The sequence below is a fragment of the Anabas testudineus genome, chromosome 3 (assembly GCF_900324465.2).
Source record: "Anabas testudineus chromosome 3, fAnaTes1.2, whole genome shotgun sequence".
NCBI lineage: Eukaryota > Metazoa > Chordata > Actinopteri > Anabantiformes > Anabantidae > Anabas > Anabas testudineus.
The window spans coordinates 13,340,615-13,361,643 of NC_046612.1; the positions used below are offsets into that span (position 1 = coordinate 13,340,615).

Genomic DNA, 21,029 nt, shown 5'->3' on the forward strand with positions numbered 1-21,029 from the left:
TAAAAATACCATGTGATAATGTTTATTTTAGAGCACAAACTGATCTTACACCAGATTAAAAATACTTCAATTATCATGGATCAGTTTATTTATTATTTTGGATACACGACTCAAAGTCTGTGTCTAACAAACCAACCAACAAAACCAAAAACTAACCACCAATGAAGAAGCTGCCGTTCTTCTAACATGTTTGATACTCGTACATGCTGAAATATTCTAATGCAGATTCAAGATTTTTTTTATAATATGCGAACTGTATGGAAAAACAGATGAGCACAGTGTTTCTCAAGCATTAAAATGACTGGCACACTTTGCTTCGTTTAGGCATTTAAAAATGACTAGTGAGCAAATGTCACCATCTTGTGGTTGGAAATATTTGTGAAACGACAAAGCTCCAATACCATAAATGTCCAGTAAGGGCAAGAAAAAACTGACTGACATTATTGAAAAACATCCTGTAGGTGTCACCAGTTTCCTAACAATTTACCTTCTGTAGATAGTTTTAATTTTACTGTAATCCATATACAGCAGTTCAACACTTACAAATGAACTGTGAATGCTGGACCCACATGATTCACTGAGTCAACTCTTAAAGGCTCCTTAAAGATGGGGAGGTGAGAGTGAGAGGGATATTGCACTCATTGCACTCCATCATCTTTCCTCAGACCTGAGGGTGCAGTCAGATCAGGAGGTGGCTGGAGAGATAGTAGTCATGGTAACATGACTGATGACTCACCGTGTGGTTGCTTCTCCTCCCACTTTTCATCTTGCCTTTGTGGTCTTTGTTTTTGTCTTTGGAGAAAGAGAGGGTGGGGCAATGCAAGTGAGGTCATTTGATTCCTATTGTAGGAAATCCTGCCCAGGAAAGTAGGCCCTTGTATCTTACTTAAGATATAAAAAGAAAATAAAAAATTAAAGTCTTTGCTTTTGCCACGCTTTTGCTTCATTAGACCTGTATCTGTATGCACTGGATAGGTTAGCAATAAAGATATGGATATATATGTAATTTCAATTCGATTTTCACTTTTATTTATATAGCACCAAATCGCAACAGATGTCATCTCAAGGCACTTTACAGTGTAAGGTTTAAAACCTTATATAACTGTACACAGAATTATATAGAAAAACCATCAACCCCACTTTAGCAAGCACTAGGCGACAGTGGAGGGGAAAAAACTCCCTGTAGAGGAAGAAACCTCCACTTGAACCAGGCTCAGGGCGGGTGGCCATCTGCCTCGACCGGTTGGGGTGAGTGGAACGAGGAGAGAGAAAAGAACAGCAGGCAACAAAAAACTGAGCTGGTTCCACAGGAGAGGAGCTTGACAGCTAAAGGCTCTGCCTCCCATTCTACATCTGGAAACTCTAGGAACCACAAGTAAACCTGCAGGATGAGAACAAAGGGTTCTGCTGGGAAAATATGGAACTATAAGGGCTTTAAGATAAGATGGCGCTTGATTATTAAGTGCTTCATATGTGAGGAGAAGTGTTTTAAACTCTATTCTGAACATCTACAACATGCAATACAACTGATTTGCATTTCAATCTAACAGGCGTCATCTCACGTTGGGATCATCATGTATAATTAATGCACTGAGCGACCTCCTCCTGCTCTGCCTTTGTACTCATACATAAATTGAATGACCCGATTTTCATTAGAAAATACCAGAGAGTGGGATTACCACAGCTATAACCAAGAAAGCTTAACCGAATAAATGAATCATACTGAGCTCATGAATCCACTTGTTGCTTCCCAGTATTTGTTCCGTAGTGATTTGGCACAACCTGTGCTTCGTAAAGTAGCACCTGCAGCCTTTGTGTTCCTGATAAAACACATTACTGCCTTTCACCAAGACTACATTAAAATTTAGTATTGTTTGCATCATTATTGGTTTCCACTGCCAGTACTGCATTTGTATGAGTACGTTCTCGTGTGGCTTCATCTAGAAATCATTGCCTTATTGGTTTTTGAATAATCACGAACAATACAAAGTGCCCAACTGACTTGGACCAGCTGTGGCCTTCAGATTAGCTATTACAGAATTTAGCTTGGTTATTTATTTGTTTTGCTCATTTTGTTCTTTCAATTTGCATTCTGCAGTAATTAAGTGGTATGTTGCTCCTGGGTGCAGTTTGAAATCTGATAAAAAATAAAATGTACATAATATTTCATCAAAGCAAGATGACAAAAGATAGATAGATAGAGGCATGTCAACTTATAAAAAAAGGTTGTTTTTTTAATCCGCCACCATCAGTGTTATTTATCAGCTACTCAAATTGTAACGAATTGTGTAACCAAACAGATAAAATCAAATTCCATATTACATCCTAATCCTATATTATGGTTTTTCATGGTGGTAAAAATATATTGCAGATTAGAATGTATATTTAGACAATGATTTCTTGACTTACTCATGACACTTTAGACGGGAGAAGATGAAATGTTTCACTAGAATAATAAAAAAACATTTTCTGTGATTTTGTCTTTTTACAGTTTTATTCTTCTTTTTAATTTATGGAATATAGTTTAATATCTTCTTTGTTTGTCTAATACCAGTATAATTGCAGGGAGTGTGAAAAAAAAAATCAGTGAATAAATAGTTCCTCATTTGTCAGACTTTATGGCACTGATATTGCATCTCGGGAAATTCCCTTATTATTTTTATGGGTTTTACTATCGGGTGATTATGAAAAACACATTATTTTCCCACATCATTTGTCATGGGACTGTTAACCAGGTTCCTGTCACAGATGGTATGATTTAGAAGCAGTGGCTCCAGTTGTCACATGCAGTGGTTAGTGGTCACAGAGACCTGCTGAATGTTTCCATCCAATGTGAAAAGATCTCTCCGGTCTTAAGTAACTGGACTTTACTTTTTTGTTACACAACAAGCCATTCATTCTAGGGGTGCTTGAACACCACTAAAATACAATCAAATACAATAATACAAAATCACCACTGGGTAATAATGTTGCCTCAAAGTTTGTTATGTGTTCATTTCAGTTTTAAAGTTTCTTATGCTCATTTATAGTTAAGAGGTTTAAATAATTAATTTAACAGGACACACCAGGGCAACCAACACACCTGTCAGTCACATGTTCTAATACGTTTTGCTCACATGAGAAGTTCATCTATCTAGATGATAGATAACATGTAGAAATGAAACCTGAAATCCTATTCTTTTGTCACATATTAATTTTTTCCTGTCAAACCCAAATGATATAAGTCTACAGCCTCACGTTTCCAATACTTTTACATATATGTTTTCCTTTAATTTCCTTTTTTTAACCAGGTGAACACTAAACTGATGTAGTCCTGCATCTCTTATTTTAATATTTGAAATTTACTTTGCAGAATGTGTGTTCAGAGTTTGTTACTACAATATTAATTTTAAATTCATCTGATGAAAATCTGTGGGGAAGTTTCTTTGTGTTCACCTAAAATCTGAATGTGCCAATTATTCAGCGTGTATTTCCCTCAGGGAATAAACTCAGCTTCTTCACTTTCTTCACATTTGTGTTCTTTATTAGAAGCTTTGGGGGTTCGTGAATTATTTTGAAAGTGTAACCGGAAACTGTATTCTTCTTGTTCTTCCGGTACGCTCACGTCGTTCTGACGTCCTGTACGTGTTGACGTCAGAGTAACGGATCCATGACTAAAGCGAGCTGTGCGGTAGTGGTCCCCGAAACATGGATTTCCTCCCTTGGGTTGACATGCTGATTTTGACCGGGGATGGGACCCCCACTGCCGCCTGAACCCGATTCACGTTATCACAGCGAGTCAGAGTGTTAACTGAATAAAAACCGAGGCAGTCGGCCTCTTTATTTATTCAAGAGAAGATGGCGGAGTTCTCGCCCGTCCTGCCGATGCGGGATGGAGGAGGACGAATTGGCCAGCCCATCTTCCCTCGGTCCAGGTCGGGCTCCGAGTCCGAGAGCGAACTGTCCCAGAGCCTTGCCCGGACCAAGATCCGCTCGTACGGAAGCACAGCCAGCGTCACGGCCTCTCTGGGGGAGAAATACATAGAGCATCGTGTTACAGACAGCGACACCCTGCAAGGCATTGCTCTCAAGTACGGTGTAACGGTAAGATGGAAACTGCATGTTAGTTTGTGTTGTCATGTGCAAGTTTACAACAAGTCAGGGCTGATAAAAGAGCTCACACCTTACTGACGGGTGACAGGATCACCACATCACCTGGTTTCATGGTCTCTGCATTGACTGATGAGTCAGAAGACCAGGGTTTGACTCCCCACTGAAGTCCTTTAATAGACCAATATGGCAACTGCTGAAACTTTTACAGCAGCAACTTACTGGAAACAAAAGTGAACAAACACATCAAGGGAATTTCTCAGTTTCACTTCAACAAGTGGGAACAAAGACTTATTTGGTTGTGCATTAATATTCAGGACTTTTATCGGCACTAGAGGTTGATTTGACTGCAGGAGGAACAAAATCTGGCATGAGGGGGAATATTTCTTTAGGAAGGCTCATTATGTCAAGGTATTCATGTCCCTTCACACATTCTTCAAACTCATAGTCCAGACAAGTGAGTGAAGAGTTTAGTAAGTTTGCATGTACACGTACAGCCGAGGGTGGAACATACACCACATTATGGACCACATTACTCCCAGGATTTAAATAATAATAATAAAAAAGCCATGAGTCAATCTTTGCCTACTTGTTCAGCCACTAAGTTTAATAAAAACAAATGAAATATTATTTTCTTGAGTTCTTTTTTAAAAATTGTGAGACAATAAATCTCAGTTTAAAAGCAGATTAAATGTTTGTGTTTAGTGATTGTTGAAATGCTTTATTTAGGAGTGTTCCTTTATAGTTAACAGTGGATATATAAAAAAAGCCTCCAGGCGTGAGACACCTGGAGATAAAAAAACAGAAGTGACACTGGTCATGGTTGTAATCACTGAAAAACAATTGTTAACTCCTCCTCTGTCCTTCATTTATTTTTTTTATCTGCCTGTATCGCAGATGGAGCAAATCAAGAGAGCCAATAAGTTGTTCAGCAACGACTGCATCTTCTTGAAGAACAGCCTCAACATCCCTGTGGTGTCAGAGAAGCGCTTCGTATTTAACGGACTGTCTCTGGAGTCTCCTGATGGGGACAGTGAAGCAGCATGCCAGGAGGCAGATACACCCTCTATTATGACACAAGATATTGAGGGACCTTCGCCACCCCCTTCCCCACCCAGCGAGGACTCCAAACCCCCCCAGCCTCAGTCCCAGCCAGAGGAGCTGTCAGCCAAAGACTTCTTACACAGACTGGACTTGCAAATTAAACAGTCAAAACAAGCTGCACGCAGACTGAAAGAAGAGGAAGTTAGGTGAGGCGCTCAAATTAACACCAACCAACCGCTAGTTTTGTGTGTTGATGACGCGCTCTTTCAGTGCTCAGTGCAAATAGTAATCTATACATTTCAGTCACCTGGACCCATTCTTCCCTAATGGTGAAGTCAGACTTGTTTGTTCAGCTAATGCTGCTGCTCTTTCTTGGTTTGTTATTCTCCACTGAGTGATTATGATTGCTGAAAACCTGTGACACGCACAGAGTCTTGCTAGTATGTTTTTTAGAAGGAAGTGGACAAGACACATTTGATACAGTCCTGCTTATACAAGCACGCTGCTTCAGAGATGCTTGGCTTTTTTATTGCTAAGGTTTTGGCTACCTTGTTGGCCCAGACTCCCATCACTGAGCTTTTATGTTGTGATTGTCAGAAGTCCCAGTCAGCAGCAACAGAGACCAAATGCAGGAAAAGTGAAAATGGACGAGCCAGGAATCTGACGTGCTACTCGGATGTTAACTTTTGCACCAGTCAGGTTTTTAGAAGGAGCTTTAGCAGAATCAGACTTGACAGACGCAGCATGTTGAGACAGAGAGTGCAATAGTGGATGCTTGACATTCATAAAGAAGCAGGATTTGTTTGTGTACCACAAGCTTTAGTGAGTGAGTCACTTCAATAGTCTACAGTCACATGCACCCTTTTCCACCCCAGGTTCTCTAAAAGGGTTTTGCTCTTAGTTGTGTTGTCTCAGGTTCATGTTACCTGACAGCTTTCGCAGCTGCCAACAGTTCATCATATGCAGTTTCTGTTATCACTGGTGGTCTGACACCATGTTGGACAGCTTCAGAATTAGGTATGCCTTCAGTCTATAGTGACACTCATACTATATCACATCCCACAGAATATTATCATTTTGGATTTTCAGTGTAATGTTGTATTATAAGCTAAGCTAATAAAACTTCCTTTATTAGCTTTATGATAAAAAGTGATTGGTCCATATTGGAAGTACTGCAAAATATAGTAATTACTGTCTTTCAACATATCAAGACAATATTGTGACATGTATTTTATGATTATAAATTATGTTTTGCTTTAATTCAATTCAGTTCAATTCAGTTTTATTTGTATAGTGCCAAATCACAACAGACGTCATCTGAAGGTTTAAGACCTTACAGAGTACACCTGTATAAAACGTTGTGTAGAAAACCCAACAATCCCATCTGAGCAAACATTAAGGCTCAAGGCTTTTGTAAGTTAAATATTTTTAATTTCTTTTTATGTGTTTACCTACCAGCTGAAGTAAATCTGAGCTTTGTTTTAGGCCCCGCCACATCTACAGGTTGTGCTGTGGCGCTGCAGTGTGTTTAGACAAACAGAGGCTCGCTCCTTTGTGTACACAGAGCCCAGAGCAAACACAGGCTGCATGCCTGCTTTCCTCTAACATGAAACTAATATTTTATTTATATTTCACTTATTCAAGAATGATAAAAAATAACTTTTTATCAGATGATTAACCACAAAGATACTTAAACACATATTAACAAATGCCAAATCAGATGAAGGAAACGAGTTCAATTATTTATTGTTCTAAATTGCCCATTACACTTGATAGAAATAGAAAGTTATCCTGTCCCCCCCAAAGACGTCTTTCACTGTATAATAGCCGTCTTTTAGCCTTGTACAATAGCTTTACCTTCTCTCTTCTCATTTCGTTTAGTAAAATATTTCTTTCCCTCTACTATTTAGATTCTTTCATTTTTCATCTCCCAGTTAATTTCCTGCGGCTACACTGCGCTCTTAGCTCTGTGAATAGCGTGGGCATTTCCACAAGCTGCTGTGACGACTTACATTTCTCATTTTCTTTCTAGAAGGGGTGGTAAGCATTTAAAAAAGTACATTTTAAATGTGTGTGTGTTTTACTGGGAGGCTCCTGTTTCATCAGATAAACCATCAGATGCCTCTTCCATTATTCACACACTCACTGTCTCCAAATAGTCTCCACTCAGACACTGTGGAGACTATTTAAGCAGACAAATGGGAAGAAAGGGAAGGAATTAAAGTGTGCGTGTTATAATACTGGCAAGTGTTTCCACTTCAATCTAAAGGTTTTATTTCTGTTTTTGTCCATTTACAGGAGCAAAGAGAACTACACGACCCCGACAACGTCATACCAGCAGACATGAATGACCAGTCTGTTCACGTGAAGCCCCGTCTTGGACACACACATGCTTACACACGCACAATCACTACCAACAAGTCCTTGTTTTTTTTTTTTTTCTTTTTCCTTTACCTTTTTGCTTTTACCAAACCACATAGAACAAAAGTGTCATGTTTGCCTTTTATTTATTGAGATGCAATTATTATGATGTGTATGAGTGTTATTGTTTTGTACAGTTTTACTGGGAGTACAGAGGAGCATTTTAGTTAAGTAGCACTGGAGCAAACATGCCCATCATCCATTTCTGAAGCTGCTGTAAAGAACCACCTGCTGCATATGGTCACATATAGACACAGCCACACCTGCATACACTCACACAGAGTGTTAAGTAGTCCCAGAAGGATTACCTTGTTAGACTTGCTAACTGCCTCTGATGTTCTAAATCCCCTCCTAGAATAGTATCATTGTAAAGTATATTCAGGCTTTTCTTATCAGTGTTTACCCTGTATGAGCACATCCCAGACGCAAGCGCTGGATGGACTCAAGCCTTTGAACATGTTCCATTTGCCTCACAGAAGCCGTTTGTTGGGGAACAAAAGGGAACTGCTCTATTTTTGAAGAGTGGATGCATTATTTATGTGTGTGGAAAACTGTGCGTAACTGCTGTTTTGTTGTGCTTTTAAATTATAATTGGTTTTATTTGGGGTTTGTTTGGGAAGAATAAAGATGTATTTAAACCAGATTTTATTGATCTGAAGTGTTTTCATGATGATATCAGTGTTTTTTTTTTCTCTTCTTCTTCTTCTTCTTCTTCTTCGGTGCTGCTTCATTATCATAGTTAGGTACACGGGTAAAGAAAAGGCAATGTTTTAATTTACTTTTACATTTTAGGAAAAAATCACAATTATTTACATTTAAAAATACTTCATCTTATGTCTCTACAAAGATGGAAATGTTGAACTCACAGAGACATGCAGAGGACATCGCCCCCTAGTGGGCTCCAGAGAGATTACGGCAGAACAGAACAGAGGGTTATGGAGGGCACGGGCATGATACACAACATATATATTTCTGGTAAATAAAAAGCAAGAATACAATAGAGCTTTTACATATACGGCGGAAAAATAAGGATAATAGGCTAACAGGTTACACCTAATGGATACAGTTTGATATATGTTTATTTTGTTGCAAAAATTGTATTGGAAACAGTAGTTGATGCTACAGCATCATACTCATAACATTCATGTCTTAAAGGAGTCAGGGTGGAGTAAATGCTAGCATTTAGTTAGTTGTGTCAGTTGGTTACATAAAATACTTTTTTCTCTGAGTAATATCCTATATTCTAATAATATTTTGATTATTACTCTGCAATCTTGGCGTGCAAATATCAGTTACGTAGCTGTAAAGAACAATGTTACTGTCGTGTTGATGGTAATTATTGAATCCTTTTTCTTGATACTTCTTCGAAATGTCTGGGAACAAGTTCCCCTAAGCAGGTACTTTTGAATGCACAGTATATATCTATATATATACCATGCCAAGGGAAGTGACTGTAGGTCAGGGTTTTGTTGGAGATCCTATTGTCAGATTCGGTCCTGTCTTTTAGGCCGGAGGTTGGTTGGAGGATAGATGATAGTGTTACAGGCTGCTGTAGATCCTCTTGATGGTGTCGCCTTCGTCCTTGGCAATGATCCCTTTTTCTATGTAGGAGTCAACTTGCTGGTCCATGAAGTCCTTCAGTTTGGACAGGTCATAATCTGGAAAATCAGAAACCACAAATGAATTGTTTTTGGCGTCATCAGAATCTTGATGGACTGTCTCCTTAAGACAACATCAAGCTATAATCTGGTCCGGTAGTTATAATCAAGCAGGATTAAGGTCAGAGTTAGCATGTTTGTCTGGGGTTAAGAAGATATCACATGCAAACATGAAGTAACAAAGCCATCTTTTGGCTTTAGTCTGAAGCATAAGGAGTTATCCTTCGTATTTAATTCAATGTAATTCACTGTTTCACCTTGCCACAGACAAGTCATTTTGATTTAACACAGCGCCATAAGGACACAGTAGGATGTGACTATATTTAAACTCTGTATTATCTATCAAAGTAACAAATGAGACTCAGAGCAGGCAAACAGCTGCTGCACCACTTCCCACTGCTCTGATGCTGAATAAAGGAGAAACCGAGAGGTAGAGGACGTCCAAAAAGTCACACCGCAACTTCTGCATCTTCCTAATGACATTTTATAGTATCGCTTCAAGTTACGGTTGCTTCGTTATTGTCGCGCCTGACGTATGTGAGGGATTAACAGAATGTGATTAGAGACAGCACCGCTTCGCTCAATCTTCGCTGTCAGGAGCCAAGAGCCAAAAACCAGGATGTTGCCTTCATGTCCATCTGTTCCTCTGGCTAATCTGTACAGTGTGTAGGTGTATGCATACACACACACACACACGCACTGAGCCCGCTGAGATTGTCCTAATGGGTGCTTCTGCTAGAGTAAACACAATAAATGGCCCGTCGCCCACTCTGTTTCTATGACACTGTTTTTTAGTTGAAAAGGCTTTTGTTCGCCTCCAGCTGTGCTACAGCTGAGAGAGAAAAAATAGAGATAGTGAGGCTGAGGAGAAACATAGACAGCTCTTTAATGTGATGCAAGGTGTTTTAGAAAAGTAGGTTTTAATGATTTGCTATTATAGCTACCGCGATTCCCACCGTTTGACATTGGGGGGATATTTCCACTGTGCTGTCTGTGCATTCAGTCTGAGCATTCCTGTTCTGACATTATCTGTCTGTCTCCTCTGCTCAGATCGCAGACAGGCAGGTGGGGGAGGCCCCTGTTGTCCCAGACAACCACTCCACACACTAGAATGCTAATGAATTGTCCTATACAGAGCCAGGTCAGAGTCGGGCAACAAACAAAACTTCCCTGCTGCTCTGGCCCCTCTGCTCCATGGTGTTATGAGCTCAGTTTCAGCCTTTCAGTCTCTTGTCTTAAGATGTGCACAAGAATCTGGGTCAAACTCTGGTTATATCTGTAATTTCTTTGTCTTTGAATTTTGATTTTTTTTTTCTGACCCACTTGAGGCTGATTCACCTACTGATCGACTCAGATTAGATCCAGCCACTGAGCATTAACAGTTAATATAAATCTCACCCTGCTAGGACTTTTGTTTTTTGGTCTAGGATGTCCTGCTGCGATGATCACCAGTGGACGGACGGCCTGAATAGTGAGAACTCATTAACATTTCATTCTCCTCTGCTTAATTAAGCACCACTGGGTTTTGATTTTACACTGTGGAGAGCCCCACAGCAGGCTTCTCCTGTTAGATGAGTACACAGTTGGGTGGGAAACTACCACAGTTTTCACAGCTCTGCAGACTGGTGCAGTTTCTGGGTCATATGCTGCTTCCTTACAAATGCGGTCACAGTTTGTGAGTGTGTATGGGTAACACACACTCACACACACCATACAGTGCTAAAGACACGAGCAGAATGCAAAGACAAAGATGTGATGATCTTTTCATGGCTTTTTTTTTGTGTTGGTGTGATAGATGTGCTAATTACGGACCAGGTCCAGCATCTACAGCTACGTCTCCCCTTCACACACTCTCACATGAAAACACGTCCCATTGCACAGACGCACAAACAAAATGTTGAGGAACAGGTACAAGGGAATTAATGAATAGACTGTTGTCTCTGCACAAGGCTGCTGTATCACAAGTAATTAGGACAGAGCCATCAAGAATGATCCATATTCATGAGATTTGAAGTGAAGCATCTTTGCTGTTATCCCACACCAATTTTACTTGCAAATGGAGGCTAACAACAAAAGAGGTTTCAGATTTTTCTTTACTGCGTCAGCTCAGACCTGTCAGTGACCCACTACAGTTCGCTGAAGAGACAAGTGTTTTCTTGTTCCGGCTCTTAAAGCTCAGCAAAGACTGGAGAGGAGAGAGTCTCCAGTGGCTAAAATGTTAGTGCATCCACACATAATTTAACTGATCCTCGGTGCACAGCGATTGTTGAGTAGACACATATGATTCAGGCCTGTCTTTGGTTTCTCTCATCTGATTTCTAGTAAGGGAACATATATCTCACCATCTTTGCCTTCTTCTTTGTTGTGTTTCTTCAGCCACTCAATGTTCTTCCTGATGGCCTCCAGATAGGTCTCTGACTTGCCAGGCTGCTCTGAAGTTAAGAAGGAAGAAATGAAAAAAATGATTTAATGCATCAGAAAATAGACAATAATTACATTTCTCTTTACTTTATTGTACATTTATCTGGTTGTTTGTGGGTCTGGTCTAATAAAAGATCCACTCAGAATGGAAAAAGGGACAGTAAAGACACATAGTTTGACATTTACATTGTTTTTAACCACCAATCAAGATTATATTAGTGCTAAAGCTCAGATTAAAAGGATTATAACACATGCCCTATTTTTTCCATAAATGTTATGTAATGCAAGCTCGTTAATACACAGATATCACAGAGTTTAGATTGGAAGCAAAGATAGTGGTCATAATCTGCTCGGTTTTTCATTTGGCCTTTTATTTTTTTACTCATGTCTGTGTGTGTATGTGTGTGTGTGTGTGTGGATTATACTGATGAGTGGGTACAGTGCAGTGTACAAGCACAAAGAATAATAGCAGCTGGGACAAGCTCTCCTGTGAGCGCTATTGGACTGTCCTAGATCAGGGACAAGCAGGGACTTAACTATGATTGGCTTGAGCTGCAGTGTTGTTTATTTCCTGTCGGCACCACTGATAGAAAACAAACAATTTGAAATGCTGCTGGCCCCATTACATTCAAACTAATTTTGAAGACCTTTTATTTTTGAGTTGGTGGTTATGTTTTGCTTCATTGAACTGTTGTGGCGGAAATTTGCTGTTTGAGAGCTTTAAAAAAAAAAAAAAAAAAAGAAAACCACAAAACCTCAACCACAACGACAACAAGTCATGCAAATAAAAAAAAAAAAAACGGTAAAAAGTGTTCAATTATTTTCACAAATCACAAAAGAATAAGCTATTCATGTTTCCTCTAGTCATCAGGATCAGGTAGCGGACTGACTGGTCTCAGGTGATGGCTGCTCCTCCTTGGTTGAGTCTTTCAAGTTCTCATACTCCCTCTGCATCTTGGCAGCCTCGGCCTTGGTGTTGTCATCCTCATCCAAGTTTTTCCCTGTGGAATAAATAAAAAAATACACACATTACAAATGTTTGGTCCATTGCTGGTAGAAATAGGTTTGAAGCAGCAATTCAACAGTTTGGGAAACTGTTCATTATCATTGTAATCATGTGTGATAATTTAAATTAAATAAAAAATATTTTGATGGATGTGTTGCAGGATGCATAAGGTTGTGTACCGTTGGGTGCAGTGAAGTCAGGAGGTCCCAGAGATTTGCCCAGCTTGTTCCTGGTCTGCATAGCTATCATAGCATCCAGGTTCTCTGCAAGAGGATGAAACAGGCCAAACATTTACTATAGATTTGATCAGCATTGTTTTGATAGTACACTCTACATATAATAAATAAAAAACATCCAATCTGTTAAGTCCCAGTAGTAACACAGAGGATCAACATTAATCTTTGATTAAAATCATCCACAGCCTGGGTGCCAACAAAACAACATTCATTTTTATCCTCAGGATGTGTTCTCGCAGAAGTATTATTGTGTTTTCACAAAAGGATTAGAAAATATGCCTAAATGAGGCAGGAAATCAGGTGGAGATACACATTTCATCCTCTAGATTAGGTTTCAGTAACTGTTTACTTTAAGTTGTCCTATTTAGCCTTAATATTACTTATTTTGATAGATATCTAGTAGGATAAATGACTAAATGTCTGCTCTAATAAGTTAGAGCAGACAAACAGTTTTTATCTGGATTGGATGCAGATCTTACGGGAGCTTTACATGGTCACTAAACATTAGATATCTGGACAAAAGAACACAAGCCATACAACAAAGGCTTTACTTCAGAGCTTTAACTGAGCATTCAGGAGCCAGGAACACTCACTCCAGCTCCAGCTTCCTTTTATTTCTTATTATCTAACCATCTCACTTGTCTTTGTTCTTTCTGTGTGTGTTCAAATTGCCTCCTCCCACCTGTGGCACAGTGGAAGCCCATTATTTCATCCTCTTCCTCTGCCCACACACTCTCTCATCACACCATGTTTCTTCCTCCCCCACTCTCCTCCTCTACATCCCTCTATATCTGTCTATCCTGAGGCCTGCATCGGATTACTATTGACTGACAGCTGTGTGTATTCAGTTGTGTACCTGAGTGATGGTGAGTCACTATCATCACACCCAGTTAGAGGTGGAGGCAGGGAGAGGGGCATTAACATGTTGCTAGGTGATGGTGAAAGTCCATCCTATTATCTCCTTGAAACCTATGCAATATAAAGTCAAAGGGGTTGCCTAGGAAACCCACATCATGTGTAATGTTATATGCCTGTTGTGTACCGGTGTGTAACACCACCAGTGATCGTCTGCTCTGCTGTGCAGTAAACAACAGTGACCAGCGGCTGTAGAATTGATTAGACCTTCAATACACTTAGTTAGTTAGAGTATGGGAACACTGTATGTAAAGATTGACTTCTTTATTTAATTCTTTCATTGTATATTTCCCTTTTGGACTTTTGGATTTAAAAAAAATCATCCGGACAATGGAAACCTGTGCTGAGTATTTTTCATATAAAACATTAAATGCTTGCACAATATCAACAAATGAACTGTCACATGAATCCATGATGACAGAAATGACAATAAATGGCTCATATTTAAAAGCAGAGCTGTTTTTCCATCCATGTGTGACAGAGAATATTGTTTCTATTATTTCTGTCTTGGACTGAATGTCATTTGAAGAGAGAGAGAGTTAGAGTTGGTCTTGGGTTTCCTGAGGCTCAAACAGAGATATGACAACTGTCCCCTACAGGTTGCCGACCTTTCCACTGGCTACTGATGTGACGGACTGGCCATGAGCATGTTTATGGTGGGTGGCCCTGACAGTTATCTGTTTGCATAGGCTTCACACTCCACTGCACTGGCTAATGGGAATATTAGCACGGCTGAGCACACACACACACACAGAACATGACAAAAAAAAAAATCACAGATAATTCACAGTGACAGAGAAAAACACTAAGTAGTTAATGCAGCAGATCTTTTATCCACATATAAGCCACACATAGGCAAGGCAACACGAAACTGTCCTCAAAACAATCAGCGGTAATGCATTAAATCAGCAAAAACTCTTCACTAGTGTAAAACAAAGACCTATTTCTATGGTTAGTTTAGCTGAGATGTGCTTAAACTCACTAGTTTAGACATAATCTAATCACGGCATGATGCCGCAGAAAGAATATTTCACATGGATTTCATAAAATAGGTATAAAACATATAAGCTTTAATTGGACTTTAAAACCTATCAGGACCATCGGGTGTAGTTGAATGTTTTGGAAAAACCTGAATTGAAATGATTTTCTGATATTACTAATTAGCAGTTACACTTAGGCTGTATAACATGCTTGTGCTGTTGACCTGTGTATACATATGATTATTTATCACAAATGCACCAGGGAAAATAAATAACACTAAATAAAGGTGTTGTCTTACCCAGGTAGGACACTCCTTCCTCTGGCGTGATGGTGCCATACTTCACCATCATCTTAACAAAGTCAATCAGTGTCTTCATGATGGTGATCAACGTCTCTCTCTCCTGAGTGTCTTGGTCTGAAACAACAAATCAGAGGACAAATTCGGAACCAACATTCTGTTAGGTGACTATGACTTGAATGTTGCCTCATGGAAGTAGACTGTGGGGGTCATGATAATGGGATCATAAATTATTAGTGACGTGTGTGTGTCATCTGCACTTCCTCGGTAGATGTCTTGTCAGGAACAACCGACAAAATAAGCATTTGCTGACACAACGTTGCCATGACAACAACAGCTGAATGATGAACAACCACCTCTGGATGAAGGATGCTGTGAAGCAAGTATTTCTGTAGCTATGATCTAAAATTGCACAACAGCCTCAGGTCAGGTCTGTGTTTTTACCTGAATCGAGGCTTCTGAGCAGACGGTAGAAGTTTGGGAAGTACTGCAGGTCCTGGAGCCCGTCTTGAGGGCTCACCTCATTGCCCTCCTGCGTGTCTTTGCTCCAGGTGTTGTCACCAGCATCGCCCCCATCCTCCTCTGCATCTCTGCTCACCTCCTCCTCTATCTCATCCTCATCTTCCTCCTCGTCCTCCCCGTTGTCATTGTAGCGCTGCCTGGGTGGCTCCCATGCGTCCTGGAAATGACAAAGCCGTTGTGGTTACTGTTGTCATCTTTATAGTTATCGCTGTCATCATTACTGAGCCTTATTTAGAGGTTCTACCGTATTTGTGTCTGAGCCCTGGTCGCCCTGCTCCTCCCTGGTTTCTTGGTCATTCCTCTCAGTGTCTTCAACCTCGTTGTTCTTGGCGTTTTTGGTGATGAGATCCTGCAGTGCCTCTGCCACCTGGTACTCCAGAGTGTCTGCCTGACTATCTGTAATCTACAGAAAGAAAAACAATTCTGTGTAATAACAAATGTGCTGTAAGATGTAATAGAACTGAACTCAAAAACCTCTTTGTATCGCTGTCACTGAGAGCTACATCTCAGGGAGCAATTTGGGCAAACTACTTATTGAGTGCCAGAAAAAGTAATTTATAACCGAAACCACCAAAACACAATTCACACGTCTCTTCTTCTCCTTGTGCGGGAACAGGGAGTACAGGGGGGGGGGGGTCCTGTGGAGAAAATGTCATGCCACATGCTGTCAAATCCAATTGCATATGAGAGAACAGGCGCACAACCTACCAGCCCCAGTTTGAGCAGCTTGGAGACGATTCTGTCGAACACCCCTCTGTCGTCCTCCTCGTAGATCTTGTTTGCAATTTTCTGCACAATGTCCTCTGCTGTCAGTGGAGTCCCATCGACCTGACGGAAGCTCTCTGGGTCGTCTGAGTGGGGATAACATACCGTACATGTTATCATTTGTGAGCATTTGTAAATACGTTGTCAAACTTTTAAAATCTGGACTTAAACCTCTTTTTCCCATTAGGCAGGAAAAGATCAGCGATAAATGATTCATACTGTCCGTATCAAAATCTGCATGAAACAGAAATGTGCAAGTGGAGTGAGAAATGTGCAAATGTTACTGTACAGCTTGACTGTTACACAACAATCCCTGCTGTTTCCTGAAATCCACAAACGCACACACAATAAAAATAAGCTGAGCCAAAATACTTTTGGCTGTATTCGCAGGTTGAATCATCATTGATGTACTTTCTCTTAAAATGCCGGAACTATTTCTGCCTCGCTCTGGAAAATAAGAAATTAAATGCATGACCGTGCTTGCCAAATTTAGATATAGCGTAACCTGACGAGCTGCTTGTCATTGCCAGGCTGACAGCATGAATCGATGAAGTGTAGCACTCAGCGCTTTGTGTCTGAGTCACCTCACCTCAGAGACTCGGTTTTCTGCGGACAATTGGAGTGGATATCAAATTACATCCACATACAATGAAACTTGTGCTGATCTGATGAAATCTACTGTGGGTTAAAAGCAATATATACAGTATATACAGTAGATTCCAGCTGCATGTGGGCAGTAGCATATTTTGGTTGCATGCTTGTAAATGTGTGTAAAATGAATAATATAGGTCAACTGCAGCTTTACTACAGAGGCCTGGAAAATAAAACTTATTTCTTTTCATTTTTCAGATAGACATGAGGAAGTGATGTTAGTTTCTAAATATCTAAACCATGTTTTAAAGTTCTACAAATAAAAAAATCAGCTTTGCCTCTGCTACAGATAATCTTCCTCTCTTGCATGCACGTGTTCTGTCTTTGACTCTTTCTCTGCGTCTCTGATTATCCCCATCACAAGCACGTGTTTTCTCTGCTTACACTTTCTTAAAACGTCTGCCTGGTGTCCGGCCACTGACAGGCAGACACACGCGGCAGGAGTCCTGCCCTTGGTGACACAAAGTGCCCCAGCACACCTGTCGACAGCTAACCCGCTGCACCTTTTTCCAACACTGCCAGGACGGGGCGCATCCTGCCAGCTGTGCGTACCCTGGTACTTGCCGTAGTCCATCCCGTTCTTGGTGGAGTCGTAGTCCTCAGCCAGACGTCTGGTCTTGGTGGAGTCTGATTCGTCAGGAACGTACTGGGCCTCCTTCTTAGCTGTCATCTCTGTGGTCTCCTTTGCCTTGTGGCCATCAGCCAGGGACTTGAGCACGGTCAAGTCATCGCGGTCCTGCTGCGACTCTGTGACCTTGGAGTTAGTGGGACGCTTGCTCTCTGAAAAGCAGCAGGGACAAAGTAATCAGACCAGAGAAAGGCGAGTGGTGAACATGACCTCCTCCCAGTGTGGTTCTTAGAGTTGTTACGTCTCAGTACATATGAAGCCTGTTTTACTGGAAGTGCTGCAACATGAACCCACTCATCAGACGGAAATAAAGTCATTAATTGATTGGCAATAAGGTTTCCTCTTACCAGCTGACTGAACTGCAGCCTTCACACTGTCCGCCTCTGCAATCTGGGGAAATGACAAACATCAAAGAGATATTTTCCAGGTTACTCATTAAAGCTCTGGTTAATAATGTTTACGTTGCTAATAACTAGGTTGTTTGAGGAGTGATCATAAAGTCAATTTGGCCGGATATTGGATGAGACACAGAAAGAGGGACCCACCTGCTCTTGTAGTGGTCTTTCTTCTGTCAGCTGTCTATTGTACACAGTTGTATCTGCTTAAGGAAATAAAAATGCATGGAATTATAAAACAGACTTTATTATAAGTAAACACAGAATTAGTTTGACATAAAATTGCACATTGGTTAAATAAAACTCCATGTCTATGATGAGAGCCTGTCACAGTTTAAAACTTCGCCTTCCCCTCATTTTAACAGACTTATGTGGCCGTCTCTGCTCTCCCGACTCACCACAGCAGAGGCAGAGCTTAATCGGATTATCAAACAAAAGATTAACCTGCGGCGAAAATAGAGCACAGGCGGTCAAGGCTCGGCTGGAGCTGCAGCTCAACTTGACATTTTCTTAGTGAGCGGGTTTATAGTGGAGTTGAAAAATGAAACTTAATGCAAAAATGTTGTAAAGATGTCTATTTGTAATAATGAGATCCTGACACTTGCAGTAATATACTTTCTGCTATTTCAGTATGACCTATCGCAGTTGCTGGCGTTTGCAAAACCCCCGTTGTTGTCACTGCCTCCAGTTTCTCTAACATTTCTGCAAGATGCTTCCAAAAGCTACAGTGCACGACTGCTACTTTCTTTCCTACGTTTAGAGGCTATGGCCAACTCACCATCCGCTGAGGCTGGAGGTGTGGGGAAGGCATATGTCTGGCTCACTCCAGTCAGGGATAACATTTGCAAAAGGACGAAAAGGCCAACATATTTAGACGCCATCCTGATGGAAGTTGCGTCCCAGGAGGAAAGATATCTCCCGAGCGTCTTGGTTCCCTCCTGCAGAAGAGAAGTGCTGAACGTGTGGACAGCTCCGCTCCGCTCCAGCCGCCCGCTGGTGCTGAAACTGCCGCGGATGCTGCGCGCTGGGAACCCGGCAACGTCGGACGCACCGTGCGGGGAAGTGTCGGCTGAATGTCCGCTGTGAACCGGAGCTGTTGACGAGCCGCGGTGCTGAAACCAGGTCACCTCTCTGTAATTATAATCAGATAAGTTAGGAGGCTCTGCAAGCCCCGACTGAGCTACAGCATCACCTGCCAAGGGAGTAATAGAGCTCTACAACAGGACCTGCCCCTTCTGTCTTTACAGAGGAGGAGGAGGAGGAGGAGGAGAGGGGAGACGAAGAGCAGGACAACACTGCAAAAAGTGTCCATCTCACCAAGACGTGTCAGCTGGTGTCCAACCATAAAACATCACTTTTCCATGTTTGGTCAGGAAAACTGTAGAAGAGGAAAGCAACAATTTCTTATATTGTAGTGTCATAAGGTTTAAGAAGGAGCTCTAATAATAATGATTTTCTTCAAATAAACTCAATGCAATGAACATCTTCATCCATGATCATTCAGAATATTTTCTGCATAATAAAAAATAATATAATATAAAATATAAATAATGCACATGTACATAGATTGGTGCATTATTTGCCTATTTGTTAACCCGTCTCCGTGCTAAGTGCAAAGCAGAGCACACACAATGATGAGTTGGATGTTTTTTTTTTTCAGTGTTTCAGTAGAAAGTCCTCCCATTCCGTGCGTCACGCGCAACCTGCGTCATGGTTGTAGATCTTCCACTTCCCGGTCAATAGCAACCGTTATTAACATGGTAAACAATTAGACACACACACAAAGGGTTATATTGGGCCCGTTTTATGACCACTTTGCTTTGATAACCTCAGTGAATCTCTAATTAGATGGCGGATTGCGCCTCGTATTCACGATTCTGCAGCTGTTCGTAGGTTCAGTTTCCAGTATTCAGGTCGTCAAGTGAGGCTCCAATAAATGAAGGGGTTTATTTTTCCAGTTCTTTTTTTTTTTTTTTTTTTTTTTTATTTGATTAAAGGTATCCTGACAGAAGATTTAGCATCTATTATAAAAGCAATATGAAAGGTTTCCTATTAGGCTTCCTTAAAATCTCACTTTAAAATTTATTGATTTCTACATGAAAAAACTTCACACATTTTATATCTCACCAGGAAGTAAAAATGCATGTAGTTATAAAACAGATTTTATTCTAAGACTTTAGTATAAGTGAACAGAGTGTGGGACTCATTCACAGCAGGCTGTCTGGACGCAATGAACAACTCATTAGTAGCATTATGGCTTATGATTTGGATGATGTGACATTTCACTGTTAATCCTCTGGCTTATGTCTCAGATAAAAAAAAAAACCCAAACAAACCCTGCAGCGATTGAACACTTGTTCTCACTGATGAGTTACAGCATTTCCCTTCACACCATACATTTGTTATTGTGACACATCAGTAAGCTGAGATGAACACATCACTTTACTGCCTTTCTGCATGACAACAGAGTCAATGTGATTCAATGCTATTTCATTTCTCCACAGGCTGTTTGAAGTGATGGGTTATTCGCTATAATTTAATCACTTTGGTCAATACGACAACACCGGGTGACTCAAAGTAACTTTAATCTGTTCTCAGTTTCAAGCATTTACTTTAAAACTGTATTATTGTTTTATTCAAATGAGTTGGATTGCAGTGTAAACTAATGTGTCCTTGGTATTATGCCTCATGTATGAAATATTTTGTAAGTAGGTTTATTCAGTTGATTTAATTTGATAACAATTGACTGACCTCTTTATTTAAATTCAGGGGCCACAGCTGCAGCTAAATTTATATTAAAACAGAACAAACATCATACATATTACTATAACTTCTGCATCCATGTGAAAATAAAACAACATACACGGGGAATTGTAGAATTGTTTCTCCCTCATCACTGTACCCTGTGCAGTGCATGATGGGATGTTTGCCACTTTCTGTGGGATGTCTGTACTTCCTGTCCTCTGCCTGCTTCAGCAGAACAGGAGCGCTGCCAATAG

At 40.5% G+C, this 21,029-nt stretch overlaps 2 protein-coding genes across 4 annotated transcripts; one reads left to right on the forward strand and one right to left on the reverse strand.

Moving 5' to 3' along the window:
• The first annotated feature begins 3,641 nt into the window (after positions 1-3,641).
• On the forward strand, positions 3,642-8,197 carry lysmd2 (LysM, putative peptidoglycan-binding, domain containing 2). The gene is made up of 3 exons (XM_026377493.1): positions 3,642-4,083; positions 4,987-5,339; positions 7,432-8,197. The coding sequence occupies exons 1-3, from the start codon at positions 3,838-3,840 to the stop codon at positions 7,478-7,480; spliced, it is 648 nt and encodes a 215-aa protein (XP_026233278.1). The 5' UTR covers positions 3,642-3,837; the 3' UTR covers positions 7,481-8,197.
• A 123-nt stretch (positions 8,198-8,320) lies between these two features.
• On the reverse strand, positions 8,321-19,228 carry scg3 (secretogranin III). Of its 3 annotated transcripts, none has more exons than XM_026377643.1 (12): positions 18,809-19,228; positions 18,181-18,233; positions 17,983-18,025; positions 17,560-17,787; positions 16,300-16,442; positions 15,836-15,994; positions 15,514-15,748; positions 15,070-15,186; positions 12,819-12,902; positions 12,524-12,634; positions 11,555-11,644; positions 8,321-9,212 (listed from the first exon to the last, which is right to left on the reverse strand). In XM_026377643.1, the coding sequence occupies exons 1-12, from the start codon at positions 18,909-18,911 to the stop codon at positions 9,094-9,096; spliced, it is 1,485 nt and encodes a 494-aa protein (XP_026233428.1). In that variant the 5' UTR covers positions 18,912-19,228; the 3' UTR covers positions 8,321-9,093. The 3 variants fall into 3 exon arrangements, with proteins under 3 accessions (XP_026233428.1, XP_026233429.1, XP_026233427.1); XM_026377644.1 differs by having other exon boundaries at positions 17,572-17,787; positions 18,181-18,236; XM_026377642.1 differs by having other exon boundaries at positions 18,181-18,236.
• Positions 19,229-21,029: the final 1,801 nt, after the last annotated feature.